Source organism: Merops nubicus, unplaced genomic scaffold (assembly GCF_000691845.1).
Source record: "Merops nubicus isolate BGI_N331 unplaced genomic scaffold, ASM69184v1 scaffold28153, whole genome shotgun sequence".
Classification (NCBI taxonomy): domain Eukaryota; kingdom Metazoa; phylum Chordata; class Aves; order Coraciiformes; family Meropidae; genus Merops; species Merops nubicus.
This window is the reverse complement of record NW_008601465.1, coordinates 1-16,343: the sequence shown is the minus strand read 5'-3', so window position 1 is coordinate 16,343 and position 16,343 is coordinate 1. Positions and strand designations below refer to the sequence as shown.

Here is a 16,343-nt window from a genome sequence, read left to right as displayed (position 1 = left end):
GGTTTGCCCACACTCCTCACCCCTCACTCTAGGAAAGCTGCTGGAGTTGAACACCTCACCCAAGGGCTGTGAGATGTCCCCATGGATGCTCAGAGGAACTGATGTGGACACTCAGAAGAGAACTGGCAGCTCCTCTCTTTCATCCCAACTGACCCACAGCTCCTCAAAACCTCCAGTGCAGGTCAGGGTGCCAGGAGCTCACCCTCTGGTGCCTTCCAGTGCTCCCAGTGAAACACAAGTCCCCCTGGTGAAGGAAACCTCACTGGGAACATGCTCCAAGCAGTGGGTGTGTGATCTACACCCTCATTCCTCACCCAATACTTGAGCTACACACATGATGTTCTCCTTCTTGCTGTCCTTTATTTGCTCCTTTGCTGCTCACCCCTCCACATTCCTCGTGGATGTAGAAATAAGTCTCACCAGCAGCAAACCCCCACCCCTGCTGATGCCACCACCTCCATCCTGCCTCTGCTCCTCACCAACAAAGACTCAAGAGGCAAAAGTCCTGGTTGTATTTGGTGCAGTAAAGTGCAAGCCAAGGCAGCAGCAGAAGGCTTATTGGTGCAACCTGCTCCAAGGGCTGGATGTTAGCCAAAGGTCAAAGAGCCTTAAAAGCACCTCTAAGATCTTCTCAGGGATGCTTTGAGGCCACCAGAGGATGAAGGTGAGTGGGAAGGAGATCTGTCACATCTCCCTCTCCAACACCCACCTCTGGGGAACATTCAAGGCCCCCAACCAGCCTCCTTCAGGCACAACTTGAAAAAATAAAGGAGCCCACAGCAGCTGCTCGTGTCTCAGAACGTTCAGGTTGAAACCTCCTGACCTCTCTCACAGCAGGACGTGACACAGCCAAGGGGGAGGCAGAGACCTCAGGCTCCTCCACTTCATTAGGGCCACTGGGCTAACGAGGACACACCAAAGTGCTTCTGAAAGGAGCCAGTCCAACCTCCTGCCCTCCACGGCCCGTCCCAGGGCGGGGGGGTGGAGTCCAGGGATGGAGACTCTTCAGGAGAGGTGCTGGAAGCCCCTCGGGTGGGATCCTGCTCAGAGAACCTGCTCAGTGCTGGAGGAGGAGATGTCCAGCAGCCTCCAGGCAGCGTAGGGGTTGAGTTCATCCTGGTCTCTGCAGAGTGCCCACACGTAGAGCATCCGCAGAACCTTGTCCTGGAAGGAAAAGCCTCTTGTGAGAGCAAGGTGGTCACAGAGCTCCTCAGGTCCTGCTCCACACCCCCTCCAGACACTGTTCTGCTGTTGCCTCCAGCTCTGAGAAGGTCCAGAGGAAGGGCAGCTCCAGCAGCACCTCCCAGATTGTGGTTAGAAACTCAGCAGCACCAGCAACAGAGAAACTTTTGCTTTCCAAAAGCAGAAGAAGAGTTTCTGACCACCTCTGGCTAGGGCTCAATATCTGTATCTCAGACACATCAGCTGGCACCACTGCCAAGTTTGATGAGATTTCTTCTTTAAACAGAGATTTCTGGTTTCAAACTGCTTCAGCTGCCAGGCTGAACACTCCCTGGAGCTTTCAATCCCATTTAGGCTCCTTCCTGACCCTGCCTGGGAGCTGCTTCCCCTCCCCACAGCCTTCTGAGCAGCTCCAGTTAAGCAGGAATTATCATCACCCGCTCTGAGGAGAGACAGCAGGTTGAAGAAAACAACATTTATCACTGAAAATCAGCTCAAACCCAGTCCAGGCAGAGACAGACACCACTTCTGCCATCAGATCTTCGTTGTGCAGACAGTGCTTTCAGCAGAGAGGGGGGAGAAAAAAACCCTCTGAGCTTTTTCCATCTTGATGTGTGTAATGAAAACAGAGTGGGTTTTGTTTGGAGGAAGTGAATGAGGGTGAAGGTCAGACCTCAGCACCTCCTGTGCCAGCAGAGAGGGGACAGTGGCTGTCAGAGCCAGAGCCCAGAGCTGGCAGAGTGCCACCAAGCCCTTCTGCAAATCAAAGGGGATGTGGATTTTATCCCTTCACCCTCCACCACATCGAGTCCTGCCCTCAGAGGAGGCAGCACTGAGGGATCAGCCTGTGGCTTGGCTCAGCTCCCAGATGTCTGCTTCACTTAACACTGGGGAGAACCTTTAGAGGGTATAATTTAGGCCTATAAATGTGAGGGGGGAGACTCCTGCTACCAGACCAGTCATTAGAAAAGGAATACTTTAGACACACCACCTATCACAGAGGCATTTTTTTTTCTCTTGCTGGGTGTTTTCAGAAGATTAACTTGTTTCTGAAGTGTTGACAGGGATGGAAAATGAATCATAGGGATGGTTGGGATGTGGCAGAAGGAAGAGCAGAGGGGACAAGAGAAGAAACAGAACAAACTTTTACCTCTTGGTGAGTGTAAGGTGCTGTATGAGGTGCAGCAACACCAAGATCTTTCCTGAGGATAAACCCCAAAGTTTAAGCTTGAAGTGGGTAATGCAAGTGATTGAATATAGCCAGCAGAATTTTATTTGTAGGATTTTTTGTGTTTTTCCAAGTCCATTATGGAAAACTGGGTGGGAATCACCTCCAGGGAGGGGATTCTCCTGCTCTACACACTGTTGAGGCCCCACCTGGAGTTCTGCATCCAGCTCTGGAGCCACCAACACTAGAAGGACATGGAACTGTTGGGGCAGGTCTAGAGGAGGCCACAAGGATGATCTGAGGGCTGGAACCTCTCTGCTGTGAGGCCAGGCTGAGAGAGTTGGGGTTGTTCAGCCTGGAGAAGAGAAGGCTCCAGGGACACCCTGCCAGGATCTGAAGGGGGTCTGCAAGAAAGCTGGGGAGGGGCTTTTACAAAGGTTTGTAGTGAATGGACATGGGGTGATGGCTTCAAACTAAAAGAGGGGAGATTTAGGTTAGGAATTAGGAAGAAGTTCTTCATTGTGAGGGTGCTGAGACACTGGCCCAGGCTGCCTGGTGTCCCCACACCTCACTCTGGGAACTCAAACGATGGCAAGCAGGGAAAATACTGCAGCAATTATTTATTATTTAGAGAATTTCCACTTGGAGGCTCCTTTTCCCTCAAATGTCATTGGTTTAATACTCCTCAGGAGCAGCTCTCAGCAGTGAACACCAAATCAGAGTTACCAGCCAGCCCTGGTCTGACATTTGATTAAAGCTGAAGTTTTGTTTCCAATGGAGAATTTTAATGCATCTCCTTGATTTATTGCTGCTCCAGAGAAATCAGACAGCAAACAGACTTTGATATCCTGTTCAATAATTATCACATCAATATCTATCTTCTAGGAATGCAGTAATTTAATGCAAGAAATCACTCTATCAGCTATTCCTCCCCTGCAGTGGAGATGACAGGGCTGTATATCAGTCCAGATGGACCCAGTCAGTAAAATTAGCCCTTTTTTTTTGGTAAACTTACAGCCAGGGCTCAAAAGAATGGTTGGAAAAAGCCAATATTTCTTAAATGCACCTATTAATTTTCAGGGAAGGCTGCTAGAAACAGCCAAGCTCCAGGTTTCTCTCAGTGTGCCCCATTAGATATCATTAAGCTGCTTAAACACAGCTCAGAGACAACCCAAGCAGGAGCTGTCTGGGTCCTGAGCCACTTGAGAACAAAGGGGTTCCAAAAACCTGCTGGGCTGTGAGCTCTGGGAAGGAGAATGTTCTGTGCTTACCTCTGCCAGGCTTGGCTGAGCATCACTCACCCCCAACAGGCAGGTTGGGTTCAGTGTGTTAAAAGCTAAAGCCCAGCAAAGTGCAACCCCCAGAGGTTTGCTGCACAAATCACCCTGGGACAGGTTCCCATCTGAAGCCTGTAGCACATCCAGCACTGAACACAGCTTGATACAGGATGGTTTGGGTGAGTAAAGGCTCGTGGTGCTGTCAGATGTTTGGTGCTAGTGAAGGGAGGCAGCAGCCAAACCCCTCAACTTGGTGGTTTTCTCCATCTCCCTCCCATGATTTAACTCCAGCTCCCAGCCTGTGTGCTGCTCTTTGTGCTCTGCTCTGACAGTGCCCTTTAAGGAAGGGAAAAGGAGGCAGAAAACAGAGCAGGATGAGGTGGAGGCTGTGATGGAGCTTTCCTCAGAGCTGGATTCTGTCCCAGAGGGTGCCAGAGGAGAGGAGCTGCAGGATGAGTGCAGCAGGGAGTGTGCTGGCCAGGGCACAGAGCTGCTGGTGCTCACAGCTCCAGCTCCTCTCCTCCCTGGGAACTCAAAACCCCCTTTTCTCTGTCTGCTCTAGACTCTCCCACACAATAATTCTCTTAACCCTGGGAGTCTGACAGGAATAACCAGCCCACCCTGAGCTGAAGCAAGACCTCACCCACGAGATGTGCTACCACACACACCAGTGAGGGCAGTGTGAGGACACCCAGGGGCACCCACATGGACCCCAGACACCCAAGGGGGGTGGCAGGGGACCCAGGGACACCCCCCCACACACAGCATCACTTACTGGGTCACCTTCCACCACTTCTCCACTCTGGTTCTTAACCACCATCACGACCTGAGCCTGGAAAGTGATGATTAACACTGGTCCCTGCTCCATCATCTTCCCCATAGCCAGCTGCAAGGACCAAAAAAATGCCATTAGATGACAATTTCTGCAGATTTGTGTAAAAGCATCAAGCATTGAACACAATTTCTAGGGCTGGACCCTGCCAACAAGCCCCAGCCTCCCCCTGAGCTGAATCTGCTTCTTTTAATCAGGTTGTATTATCTGTTAATACAGAGGTTTTAGGGATTGCAAAGTATCTTCCCCAAAACTTTCCCCCATACTAAAAAGCTTTGTCAAAACTCTTCTGGAAGTCTTCAGAGTTTTTCCAAGTCTAAAAACTTGGGAAGCAAGAACAAGCTCTGTTCTGTTCTTTCCAAATTAGAAACCAGAAATAAAAGAAACCTTGTTTTCTTTTTTAAAAATGCCATTTTCTGTAGAAAGCAAAACAACTGAAGTTTTTTCCTCTTGCTTTTAAATTAATCTTCTGTGTCTCTCTAACAACCATCCCTGCATGGCATGGAAGTTCTGCATGTTATCACCCAGAGCAAGCACCACCAAAGCTCTCCAAGACATCCCCAGCTCAGTGCTATTTATTTTTTAGGCTTTTTTATCAGCTTTTCTCAATCTATACGTTGGTGATTGAGACCCAAGTGCCCTGGCAGAGAGGAGACAAACCACTTAGGCTGGATCAGCAGTGACTCTGCCCTGTGACCTCACCCTCCCAGCAGTGGTGAGCTGCTCCTCTGTCAGCAAAAATGGCAAAGGGCAGAGTAGAATGAGGCAAAAAACCAGCATTTAGAGCAAAAAAGAAACCCCCTCCTCAGGCCACGAGCTTTATTTTCATCCCCCAAGGTGAAATATGGAGCAGGACACTCACATCAATGTTGTCAATGTCAAGAATCCTGGAGTGGAACTGCAGGCCCATGGCTTTGGCTTGCTGGATTGGGTGAGCCAGCTGACTGTAAGTCTAAAGGAGGCAACAAATTTGTGTTACACGTTTGAATTTCTTCTGTCACAAAGAAAAAGGGATTTTTCTGCTTAGGGAGAACCACCAGAAAAGGTAAGAATAAAAATCAGCTTTCTGGAGCTCAACACCTACACCTTGCAAGGTATCCACCAGCTACACCAAATGCTCTGGGCTTCCCACAACCAAAATCTCAGTGAAAAAAACACCTCCCCCTGGCCAGATCAGGAGCTCCACGGAGAGCCAAGGCACTTGCAATGCTGATCTGACAGCAGACAAAGAGCAGCAGTCTGGGAATGAAGCTATTTTCCCTAAAACCCAGTCAGAGCCTGGAGGCAGACCAGGATTTCCTGGCTCCTTTTAGCCACACACACATATGCTGCTTTATTTATTCATCCAGAATGGTTGGGGATAGTGAGTTTCTACTGGATTCCAGCACTACCATGATGTTCTTGGTAGGTATCAAACAGGAGACCCCCACCCATGGGTCTCCCAACCTTCACCACAAGCATTTAAATGTCATTATCCTACAGAAATCAGTGGGAAGGTCACAGAATGGAGCTGGAGTTATGGATCAGGGATTTTGAGGACAGCAGGCAGAGACAGCTCCATGAGCCACACACTGTCCCCAAGCCAGCAGGCTGGCAGGAACCTGCAGCTCAGCTGCTTGATCTGCCAGTTCAATGAGTTTGTGTTTTACTGGTTTGTATCCCAACACTTTAGTGATCAACACCACACATTTGTGGTAGGATTCTGTTCAAGAGCCTTTATCTCCTGGATTTACATTCCTAAGAGGCTCCTTTCTTCCCTTGGTTTATTTTATGGATGATTCTTGACTATTGAGCTGAATTTCTAACCACAATTCACTGAGAAGGGGTTGGGTTTTATCTTAAAAACTGCAGCCAATCTGCTGCTTCCCTCTAGAGATCTGAAAGGAATTCTACAGAGTCATTTCAAAGCTTGCTTGGGCAAATAAAGAACTTGGCTTTCAGGCTGCTTTCCATATCTCACTCTTCCCTGCTGCAGTATTGGTTAGGAAGATGTTAATCACAAGAAATTCAGCTCAACCAATTGCCTCATCCAGCCTGTGTGTTTCCAGCCCTCTCTGGTGGTGATGACCAGCAAAAACATTGACTTTCAGCAGTTCAGCTCTTCAGAATGAGAACTAGGGCTCTGTGTTGCCTCTGACAGTTCTTTTGGAGCTGAGTGAAGCCCAGAACAAGTGTCCCTCTGTGCTGTCAGGAGGATCTGCTTCCCTGAAGTGAAGTGGACAATGATTCAACCACTGAATGGCACCTAAATCACAGTCACTGCTTCCAGCAGCAGATCCAATACTGAAAATCTAGCTCAGTACAAAAACAAACCCAGGTTCTTTTTGTACAGCAGAACAGAATTCACTTTCCAGCAGTGAGAAGCTGATCACCTGAAGCTCCAATTTCAGAAAAACCCTTCAGCCTGATGGGATTGTTTGCTGGGATATTGCCATGGAGCTGTTTGTGTAGCAGCTCCAGGGACAACTCGACTCCTTCAGCAGAACAGAATCACCTTTTTGGGGCAGCTCAAGTGCCTCTGCACCTTCTCACCCTTCCAAATGAAGAAGAGCAGTGCAGAACCAGAGCTAGTGAGGCTCCTTTGAGCTTAGCTCTGAGTTTGCTGTCTCTGAAGCAGCTCTTCTCTCACACCCAGACTGCTGAAGAAGTCTGCAATGCCTCCAGTTATTTATTATTCATTCATGTATTACTCTATAACCTTTCAGAACCTTTTGAGATGTTTTTTTGTGGCTCTACTCACCGCTTCATAGCACCAATCTTTGAGGATATCAAGCTCTCCAGACATCATAGCCTACAAGAGGAAAACCCCCCATGAAACAGGAGCTAAAATGCTTTCAAATAAACAACTCCTCTATCAGAGAGTTGAAACCATCAGCACTTGCAGCAGCAAAGGGCTTTAAAATTAACATCTTGTGGAGCCCTGAAGGACAGGAGCTTCAAAGCAGCAAGAACTTGAAGTGTGCAGAGTGAGAGGTGCACAAACCTTTCAATAATTAAGATGAAAGTTATTTTAAACCTTCCTGTCCAAAAAATCGGCAGAAAACACACTGCCCTGAGACCCTGGGAGGAAGGATTGGACAGAAGCAGGAGGACAAACAAGGTGTGGATCTACAGCTTTCAAGACTGCAAAAAAATTCAGGGCACAGAATGAACCTTCTGCAATTCATGAAAGGGTTTTCTCTTTAAAACACACTGTGATAAACTGGAATTCACCAGAAGATAGATGCTGGGAATTGAGCAGAACTCAAAATAAAGGTAGTTGTACATGGCAGGGTGTTTTTCAGTGTAATGACTATAAATCTTCATGCTTGCTGGCATCTGTAAGCTGCCTAGAGTTGGGATAAAAAACCCTCTCCTGGGAAAAATTCATTCTGCAGGAGTCAAGAGCCCATTTTTTGCAGCTTGCTTTAGTGACAGGGCAGTGTTAGGAAAAGCAGATTCACCAGGACAGCTCTGCCTTATTTCCCTGTCAGCATCCCAGCCCCAGAGCTGGTGCTGAGACACAAACCAGCCACACAGCAGTGACCCAACCTAACCAGGCATCAGGATGTTTGCATCCAGAAGCATCCAATTCTTTTTATTCCCCTCTAGAATAAATAAATTCACCTCATAAGTAGGAGTAGCAGAAATATTTCTCCCTGGGTATTAGCACCTATCAACTTGAGGTACAACCACTCACTGCAGTGCTCTGCAGGAGAATATAACACTTGGCTCTCTCTTAGTGGTTACCTCTTCAAGCCTCATTTTTTCCAGTCTCATAGAAATGTCTCAAAACTCTTCCTGCTGTACTTTCAGTGCCCTTTCTGATGTACTGTTAGAGGGAGAGCAACTCTCTCCATTTACACTTGAGGTCACAGCCTTCATCACTGCTATCCTCTGAGTGGTTTTATACTTTAGTCTTTAAAAACCATATAGTTCCACACACTTCCTTTGACTAGTGCCAGAAACATCTTCACTGAACCATTTATCATGACCTGGTCTTCTTCCCAAGCAGCTATAGATCACCCAGCAATGCTTGGAACATTCTTCCCCTTCTCAGTATTTGAGATCATCATTTTCTCACCACTGTTCATTCACCCCCTGCAGTTTGATCCCTCTGATGCCTGTATCATTTCTCATGGGAGAAGGCAGTTGGTTGTTTTCAAGGCCAGAAAAATCTTGGCTAGTCTACTAAATGATGAAAGAAAATTGTTATGGGGGCCCCAACTTCCTCATCTCAAGGTTATCTCCTGTTCTGTGCAAAGCTGGATGCTGGAGAAGCCAAAAACTGTCCCAGTTGGTCATTTTAGCACCAGAAAACAAACAAGAAAAATCTACCCTCTTATAGTAAAAGAAGAAAAAGCAAAACAAATGCACCACAGTCCACCCCCACCTTACCTCCAGGACATTGGGGATTATATCATGCTCACACTGCTTTAAAAAACGATCCTTGTCAAAGGATGGATCCACTTTGAGGATCTCTGTCAGCACTTCAGACATCTCTGTCTTGGAGAATAATCCACCTAAGAAAACAACTCAGTGAGCCAGTGCTGCTGGATAACGAGCCACACAACAAACTACAAAGCTCCAGGATCCATCCCAGAGGGCAGCAGCACAGGCCCAAGGCACTAATCCGCAGCAGGAAGGGAGCTGAAGGGAGGGCAGGTTACCTATCAAGTCAGTGACTTTGTCTGTGACAGCTCTGGAAGCTCGAATGAAGGCGTTATCACTTTCATCATACTTCATTTTCATCTCAAAGAACCCTGGAAAAGAAAAGAGAGTTGAGCAGCAGTGTCCTTCCCCTCCATTCCTGCAGCAGGGAACAAGGTGCAAGGGGCTGCAGATCAAAGCTGCTAGTTCTCTTCTCAATCTCTTTGATTAACAAGTTTTAATGTCAACAGTTACTTTTCTCCTGCTGTTCCTGCCATGTTCTGAGCTATCAGTGCCTGTCACTAGGAGAAGAGGGTTTCTCTCACTTCAGCTGCCAGGAGCTCTGCCCTTTCTATGCAGATTGGGAGGCAGAAAATACACCTCACACCAGCAACAGTCTGCTCACACCCTTGATTCAGTCTGCTACAAGAGGGAGCAGGATGCAAAAACCACACCAGAAAGTTTAACTGGGGGTGGGGGAAATCAAGAATAGACCTCAAACCTTGCCAGTTTTTAATAAAACAGCAAGCTGGCAGTGAGGATGCAGTTTTAAAGCAGCTTTTGATAAGAAAGCTTGATAGGAAGGCAAGCCAAAGGTGTTGCAGAACTACAGAACTCATGGATGGGGAGGGAGAACTCAAAGGAAAATCTAAAAATCAGAAAGAAGGGCTTGGGGTGAAAAAAAAGCCACTTAAGCAAGCAGACATCACTGCAACAAAGGGCCCAACCAACCCATTATCTGTCCCTGGACATCATCAGATGGAGCAGAGCTGCAGAAGGTAGTTGCAGGTTAATGGGCCCTGCAGGGATCCTTCTTCCCACCAGGTCAATTAACAATTGGAATCCTGCCCTGAAGCTTCTGCTCCTTCCAAAAACCACAGAGTGTTCTTGGTACAGCTGAAGGGAGAGCACATGGTGTAGAGCCTGGAGCAGCCACTGCCTGAACTGCAAAACCACTGCCTTGGAAATCCATATAAAAGCTAGAGAACACAGCAAGCTGGTGCAGATGGCAGAGGGGTGGAGGAGTTTTGGGAGCTCTGAGCATCTCTCCTTGGACAGGCTAACAAATGGGATGTTAAAAAAATGCTGCTTTAAAAGAAATTGGGAAGAAACACAATCCAAAGTGAATTCTATGTTGCACTGACACTGTAAAAGTGTCTCTTTTTTTTTTGATTTAACAAGTGATGGCCCCAGCAGCACACTGGCAATGATTCTTTGGGTTTGTTGAAGGATTCTGGTCTCAAGCTTCTTTACAGCTTTCAGCCACCAAGTGTCCAGACACCTCTCAAGAGTCACTGCCCACTGCAGTACAGCTATTCAGTTGTTCTGCAATAAAACCAGGAAGGAGGCAAAGTCCCACACGTTCCAGAGCTCTAAGCAGATGACAACAGAAACCAGCTCCCTGCAGCCAAGATATTTCTCTGTTGTAAGCTCAAGGTGAGGAAGAAGAGCTCTCCCTGCTGACATGCACACAAGCCCCAGCCTCTTCCCAGTGCCAGAGTGGAGCTGACTAGAAAATTCAAAACAAAACCCCTGAAACAATGAAGAGGGTTCATAAAAACAACAGTGAGAGGAGGTTTTGGTGCCTACAGGGAGTAGGGACTGATCAGAAGTGATGCCTGGCTGGGGGAGGGCTCTGAACACAGATGGAGCAGCTTGGCAAAGCTGCAAGGCTGTCAGCAACACCCACCTCCCCTTCACACCACCACAACAGGGGAAAAAAAAAGGGGTGAGGGGTTTGCATTCTGTTGAGACTAGTTGCACAGATGGCATGGGATCCAACACAGCAAGAAGCAGGAGAGGGAGAATAAAGTGCTGCTCCTTTGTCTTTGCAACACTTACTATTGAAGACCACGTTGTTGTCCTTGAAATCTTTCCACTGCTGGTACCATTTGGAGTCTTTGTGCAGCACCACACCCATGGCCTCCCTAGAAAGCACAGAAAACATGAATAGTGGTGAACAAGTGGCCTACAGCCAAGAGAAAACAAACCCAAGGCCACCCTGAGGAGCATCACCACATGCCACAACAACACAGGACTGGGTGGAGAAGGCAGCAGAGGAAGGAAAGGAGCTCAGACTGAGCCCTGCCAACATAATTCAACAGCAAGATGTTCAAATGGAGAAAAGGCAGCACAGGCACAAGTCAAAAACCCCCATCAGTACCTTCTGTAGCCACTTTCTCATCTGAAGTGCCCCATTTCACTATCAGGAGATTCAGTTTCATCAACTGATGGGAGATTTGAGGGCACGCCTCACCCCACAGCCTTCAGCACTTGGATTTTAACCCTCCCTGACCTGTAGTTCAGTCTGAAAAGTTTTTAGTGATTTACACCCAGCAATATTTCCCCTAAATGGCATCCCATACGTACTCATTAGCTTCAAATATTCTCTCCTCTTTAATCCTCTCCCCTGAGAATTCTGTTCTTTTTCGTAGTCGCTCCGGACGTTTGTAGGGACCAGTCTGCCCCAAAACACTTTCATCTATTTCCTTCTTAACAGTTTCTACTCCCTGAAAGGAAAATAGCTCTTATTAGGTTGGTTTAGTGTTCCCCTTCCCCTTTCCCAGAAACTGAAAATTGCTTCTGCTGAAGAAAATGAAAGAAAAAGATCCAAGAACCAAAAGAAAAGATCCAAGACCCAAAAGATCCAAGACCCAAAAGAAAAGATCCAAGACCCAAAAGATCCAAGACCCAACAGAAAAAGATCCAAGAGCCCAAAGAAAATATTCCACTATTCTTCTCTCCCTTAGCAAATGTTTCTTTGCTGATGTCTATTGACAAGCACACCAGAACCCTCTGCTGAAGATGTTAACAGCCTAGGACAGCAAAGGGATGGGTGTATTGCATCAACCTGAAATTAAGGAAAAAATCTATAGCTGAAGCCAAGGACACAGTCAAAGCTTACAGTTGATGTAAGGGGGAATCTCTGCAGAGCTTAAATGGAGTCTCTGGAGCCAGAGGAAGGCAGGTGGATCAGCCCCCAGCAGCTGCTGAGAGGATGGCAAGCCCCAGGTAAAAGGAGGAATGATTCCTCATAGCCAAAAAGAAAGATTCTGGGACACCAACAACTGCAAGGTCAAGAAAATCCAAGTTCTAGGCCCAAGCTTCAACAAACTAAAGTGCTGCTCTCCCCAAAACAAAAAGAAACCTCAGTTTTTGTAGAATCCTACACACCTTCTGCCTGAGAAAACAGCCTGGAATCAAGCTCTGTTTTGCCAGAGAAAATATGAAATAGAAAACTCATGGCAGTGTAGCTTATACTCAAGGAGAGGCAGGAGATATTGTCCCCCTTGGCTGAGGCTGCACCAAGACAGAGGACTTGATGAATCCAGACTGACAGATATCTCCTCAGTGAGCAGCTGCACCCACAGTTCAGGCTCTGGCAGGAGGAAGCAGCATCCTCCTGCCACTGCTGCTGGGGATTCTGGCCACACACTTCAGCAGGGATTGGGACTAAGAGGCATTTTTAGTGTTTCTCCTTCAATCTTGGCTGCTCTGCTTCTCATGCTGAATTTCTGAGCAGTGCTCAGGCAGGGCCTAGGCAGAAGAGATGCCAGAGAGCTGACACAAAGCAGAAATTGGAATTTAACTGACTTTAGACATCAAGGATAAGCAAATGAAAAGCTCCAAAGCTCAGGCTGTTCCTACTGACTCTAAAAGACCATCTGAGGGACTTGGCAGGGAAGAGAAGAAGACACAAGCCCCCAGAGATATCATCTAGCTCTACATTATACAAATAAAATATCTCCTCAAGACTGAAGCAATGGGGAGCTCAGAATGAGACTCCTACAACTTCTCTGTGTTTGGTTTTCTGAGGTACTACACCAAACAGTCTAAATCCTCCACCTCAGGAAGCACAGCAAAGCTACAAGAACTGCTCCCAGCCCACAAAAGGTCTGTGAAGCAGTTAAATCTGCCAAGGAATCAAAAGGTTTATTTGTTTACAGGGAAAACAGTCTTTAAGCCTCAAAAAAATGGACTTTAAGGTCGTTATCAAATCACTGCCTGCTTATGAGGTCTGGCCTAGCTGCTTGCTTCATGGAGGGGACAGTTCTTAGGTTAGCAGCCTGGTGGAGTCAGAGAACAGGTTTCATTAGAGAAAAGACAAAAAAAACCCCAGTGTATAATGTGACCTGCAGCTAGAAGTGACCTTTAGCAGATGATGTGTTATCAGAAACACAGAATGAGAGGAAGTTGACTGATGAGAGCCCAAAACTCTGCCTGGCCTGGTGGCTCCACTCCCAAGGCTCCCAAGGAGGCAGGAGAAGCCAGTTAAGGGGAACATCAGCTCTTAGGCTGACTCTCTGTTGACTGGGTGACATCAAACCACAGGAGTGGTTAGAGATTTCTAGAAAAAGAGAGCTTTAAGCAGGTTTATTCCCAAGAACACCAGTCTACAGAAGACATTTGCTGCCCTACCCCACAAACCCAGCGACTGGTTTTTCCAGCAGCAGATTTGAGCAGGAGCTCAGCTCCTCCAAGCTCACCCTTTTCTAGGGTTGTGAAGTAAATTCCAGAGTTGCAAAATCCACCTCCTGAACTCATCCCCTTCTGCCAGCTCTGGCTAAAAGGGTTCTGCATTTCATTTTACACTCAGCACAAAGCTGCACGTGACTCCCATGATAAGCAGCATCCACAGCACTGGGTCCTACAGAGGGACAGGACTCAAGTACCTGAGAAATAGCTTTGAAGGCTGCTGTCTTGCCTAATTTCTCCCCTCCTTTTGTCACTGACTCTGCAGATTGCTTGGCTGTCTTGGCTGCTTCTTCCACCCCTTCCTTTATCTTCCGGCCGATATCGCTCTTACTGACTTCATCCAAACTCTGCAACAAAACACAACAGGAAAGGTCATTCCAAGGGAAAAACTCACCAAAATAAACCCTTTTTGGGAAGGCTGAAGATCTCCTAACACACACACACACGACGAGAATGACCAAACCCAGAGTTACCTGGCCCAGGGCAGACTCACTGGGGCACCAGGGTTTGGCACTGCAGCATTATCCAACACCTCTGGGTGTGCAGAAGAGTTTTGGCTGCTCGTGGGACCACACATCTGACAGCTGCTACCCACAGACTTAAAAAAGATGTATTTTTTCTTGACTTCAAAGAGAAGCCAGAATTACAACACCCCAGCCCTTTCCTCTGAAAAAATCAGATGCTTCTTGCTTGTTAAGGGGAGGTACTGAAGTGGCTGAGACAGGTTTCTGCTGTGCAACTCCTCCTGGAAAATTGGGAAATGCTTTTCTCAGTCCCACAGCTTTATACACATCACTCTGGCTGTGTTTACAGAGCCAAAAATCTCACCTGCAAGGAGTTAAAAGGATTCTACCAGCAGCTGGGCACCCTTTCAGTCCGTGCTGCCATACACCAGGTCCTCCAGGAGCTGGGAAATCTCACTGGCAGCAGGGAAACAACCCTGGAAGGGTCACAAGCCACAAGAGCAGAGGAAGAGAACCAACAGGGTGACAGCACCAGCTGGTTTTTCCTGCTTTTCAGTGAGGTTTGGCTAACAAAGATGCTCACAGCACTTTCAGTGGTACTGAGAAGATAAAGCCCTTTGCTGATGTGGACATCACGTGCAGCTCCTGACTGTAGGTACAGGTGAAGCTACACCCAGGCAGGTTTAGACTGAACATGAGTGAAGGGGCACAGCAGAGAGCAGGGACTGGCTCCACGTGACCTTCACACTGCACTGAAGCTGTGAAAACCTTCACAACACTGAAATCCAGTGTCAGGGCAGCTGCTCCTCAGTGGGGATCCTGCACCTGAGGGACAAGGAGCTGCTGGAGAGAGTCCAGGGGAGGCTACAGAGATGGTTGAGGGCTGGAGCATCCCTGTGCCAGGACAGGCTGAGAGCCCTGGGGCTGTTCAGCTGGAAAAGCCTCAGAGGGGATCTGATCAATGCTGAGCAAGAGCTAAAGGGCCCCCGGGGGGCAAGAGGCTGGGGCCAGACTCTGTCAGTGGTGCCCAGTGACAGGACAAGGGGCAACAGGCACCAACTGGAACCCAGGAGGTGCCACCTGAGCAGGAGGAGAAACTTCTTTGGGGTGAGGGTGCAGAGCCTGGAGCAGCTGCCCAGAGAGGCTGTGGAGTCTCCTGCTCTGGAGAGATCCCAAACCCTCCTGGCTGTGACCCTGGGCACCCTGCTGGGGGTGAGCTGCTGGAGCAGGGGGTTGGAGGAGATGATCTCCAGAGGTCCTTTCCAGCCCCAACCTGCTGGGATTCTGTGAAGAGCCTCCTGAAGCACCTCTCAGCTGGAACTTAATGCAGAAGACCTTGTTCTCCCTTTAAGGGAGAGAGCAGTCAGTTCTCAGTCACTGCTGATACAATGACTTGAAGCAGCAGGAGGGAGAAAGGAGACTTGGGTGCCTGGCAGTGACTGTCAGGGTGAGAGACACCAGCAGCAGATCCTCCTCCAACACCTCCAGCTTGGTGTCACCTCCTGGGTCCTGACAGCTCTGCTGTGGAAGGAAGGCTAAAGACAAACCCAGCAGCACCCCCTGGCAGGCACGTTCACCACACAGGAGGGAGCAGGAGCAGCAGTGTCCTCTCCAGGATCTGCTCTCTCCTCCTCCTCCTCCTCGTTGACTTCATGAGTGTCCATGCTGAGAAGGGGGCAGAAAAAGGGGAATGAGGAAGCAAAGGTTCTTGCACCCACTGAGGACTGTCCAAACAGCCCACAGGTCCCATTACACTGCAGATCAGCTTCTACAGGTGCCACACAGACCTGATTTATTCCAGATTTTAAATAATATCAGGAAGATTCCTCAGAGTTCTTCCACAGTTGCCTTTTACCTCTTTAACTGTGCCAGTTATTTCTTCAAGCTTCTTTTTAATCACTTCTGAGGTCTTCACTGTTTCAGATTCAATGGTTTTCTGTGGAAAAAAAGAAGAAAACAAACATGCTGCATGTCACTATGAGGACAGAAAATGCTCAAAACCAACTCAGCACAGAGCAAAACACTGCAACTGAGGGCACAAGGAGCTACATTGTAGGGAGCTGGGCACTACTTGAGGAACCAGCATCAGCTTTTCATTTACACAATCAGCACTTTCTAGTCCTTCAAAGAATGGAAAAGAAAATACTTCAATTTCACCCACATCCAATTTAATGTCTCATCATTTTACCTGCTGGTTACCTGGGAAACCCAGTGAAAGGTCTGACAGGAAGATTTTCCACTAAAGGAATCCACCAAACCACTCTAAGGCTTCCATGTACCACTCAGGATTTCCAGCCAAGCAGAACTTCTCATCA

General features: G+C 47.9%; 1 protein-coding gene across 1 annotated transcript; it reads right to left on the bottom strand.

Annotated features, from left to right (window-relative positions):
- Positions 1-1,044: 1,044 nt before the first annotated feature.
- On the bottom strand, positions 1,045-15,964 carry TIMM44 (translocase of inner mitochondrial membrane 44 homolog (yeast); the record flags this gene model as incomplete). The annotated part of the gene is made up of 10 exons (XM_008938005.1): positions 1,045-1,164; positions 4,403-4,513; positions 5,322-5,411; positions 7,200-7,250; positions 8,837-8,961; positions 9,109-9,201; positions 10,931-11,016; positions 11,459-11,598; positions 13,762-13,911; positions 15,884-15,964. Coding segments are annotated over 10 exons (1,047 nt in total), but the record flags the coding sequence as incomplete, so codon positions are not given.
- Between the last annotated feature and the right edge of the window lie 379 nt (positions 15,965-16,343).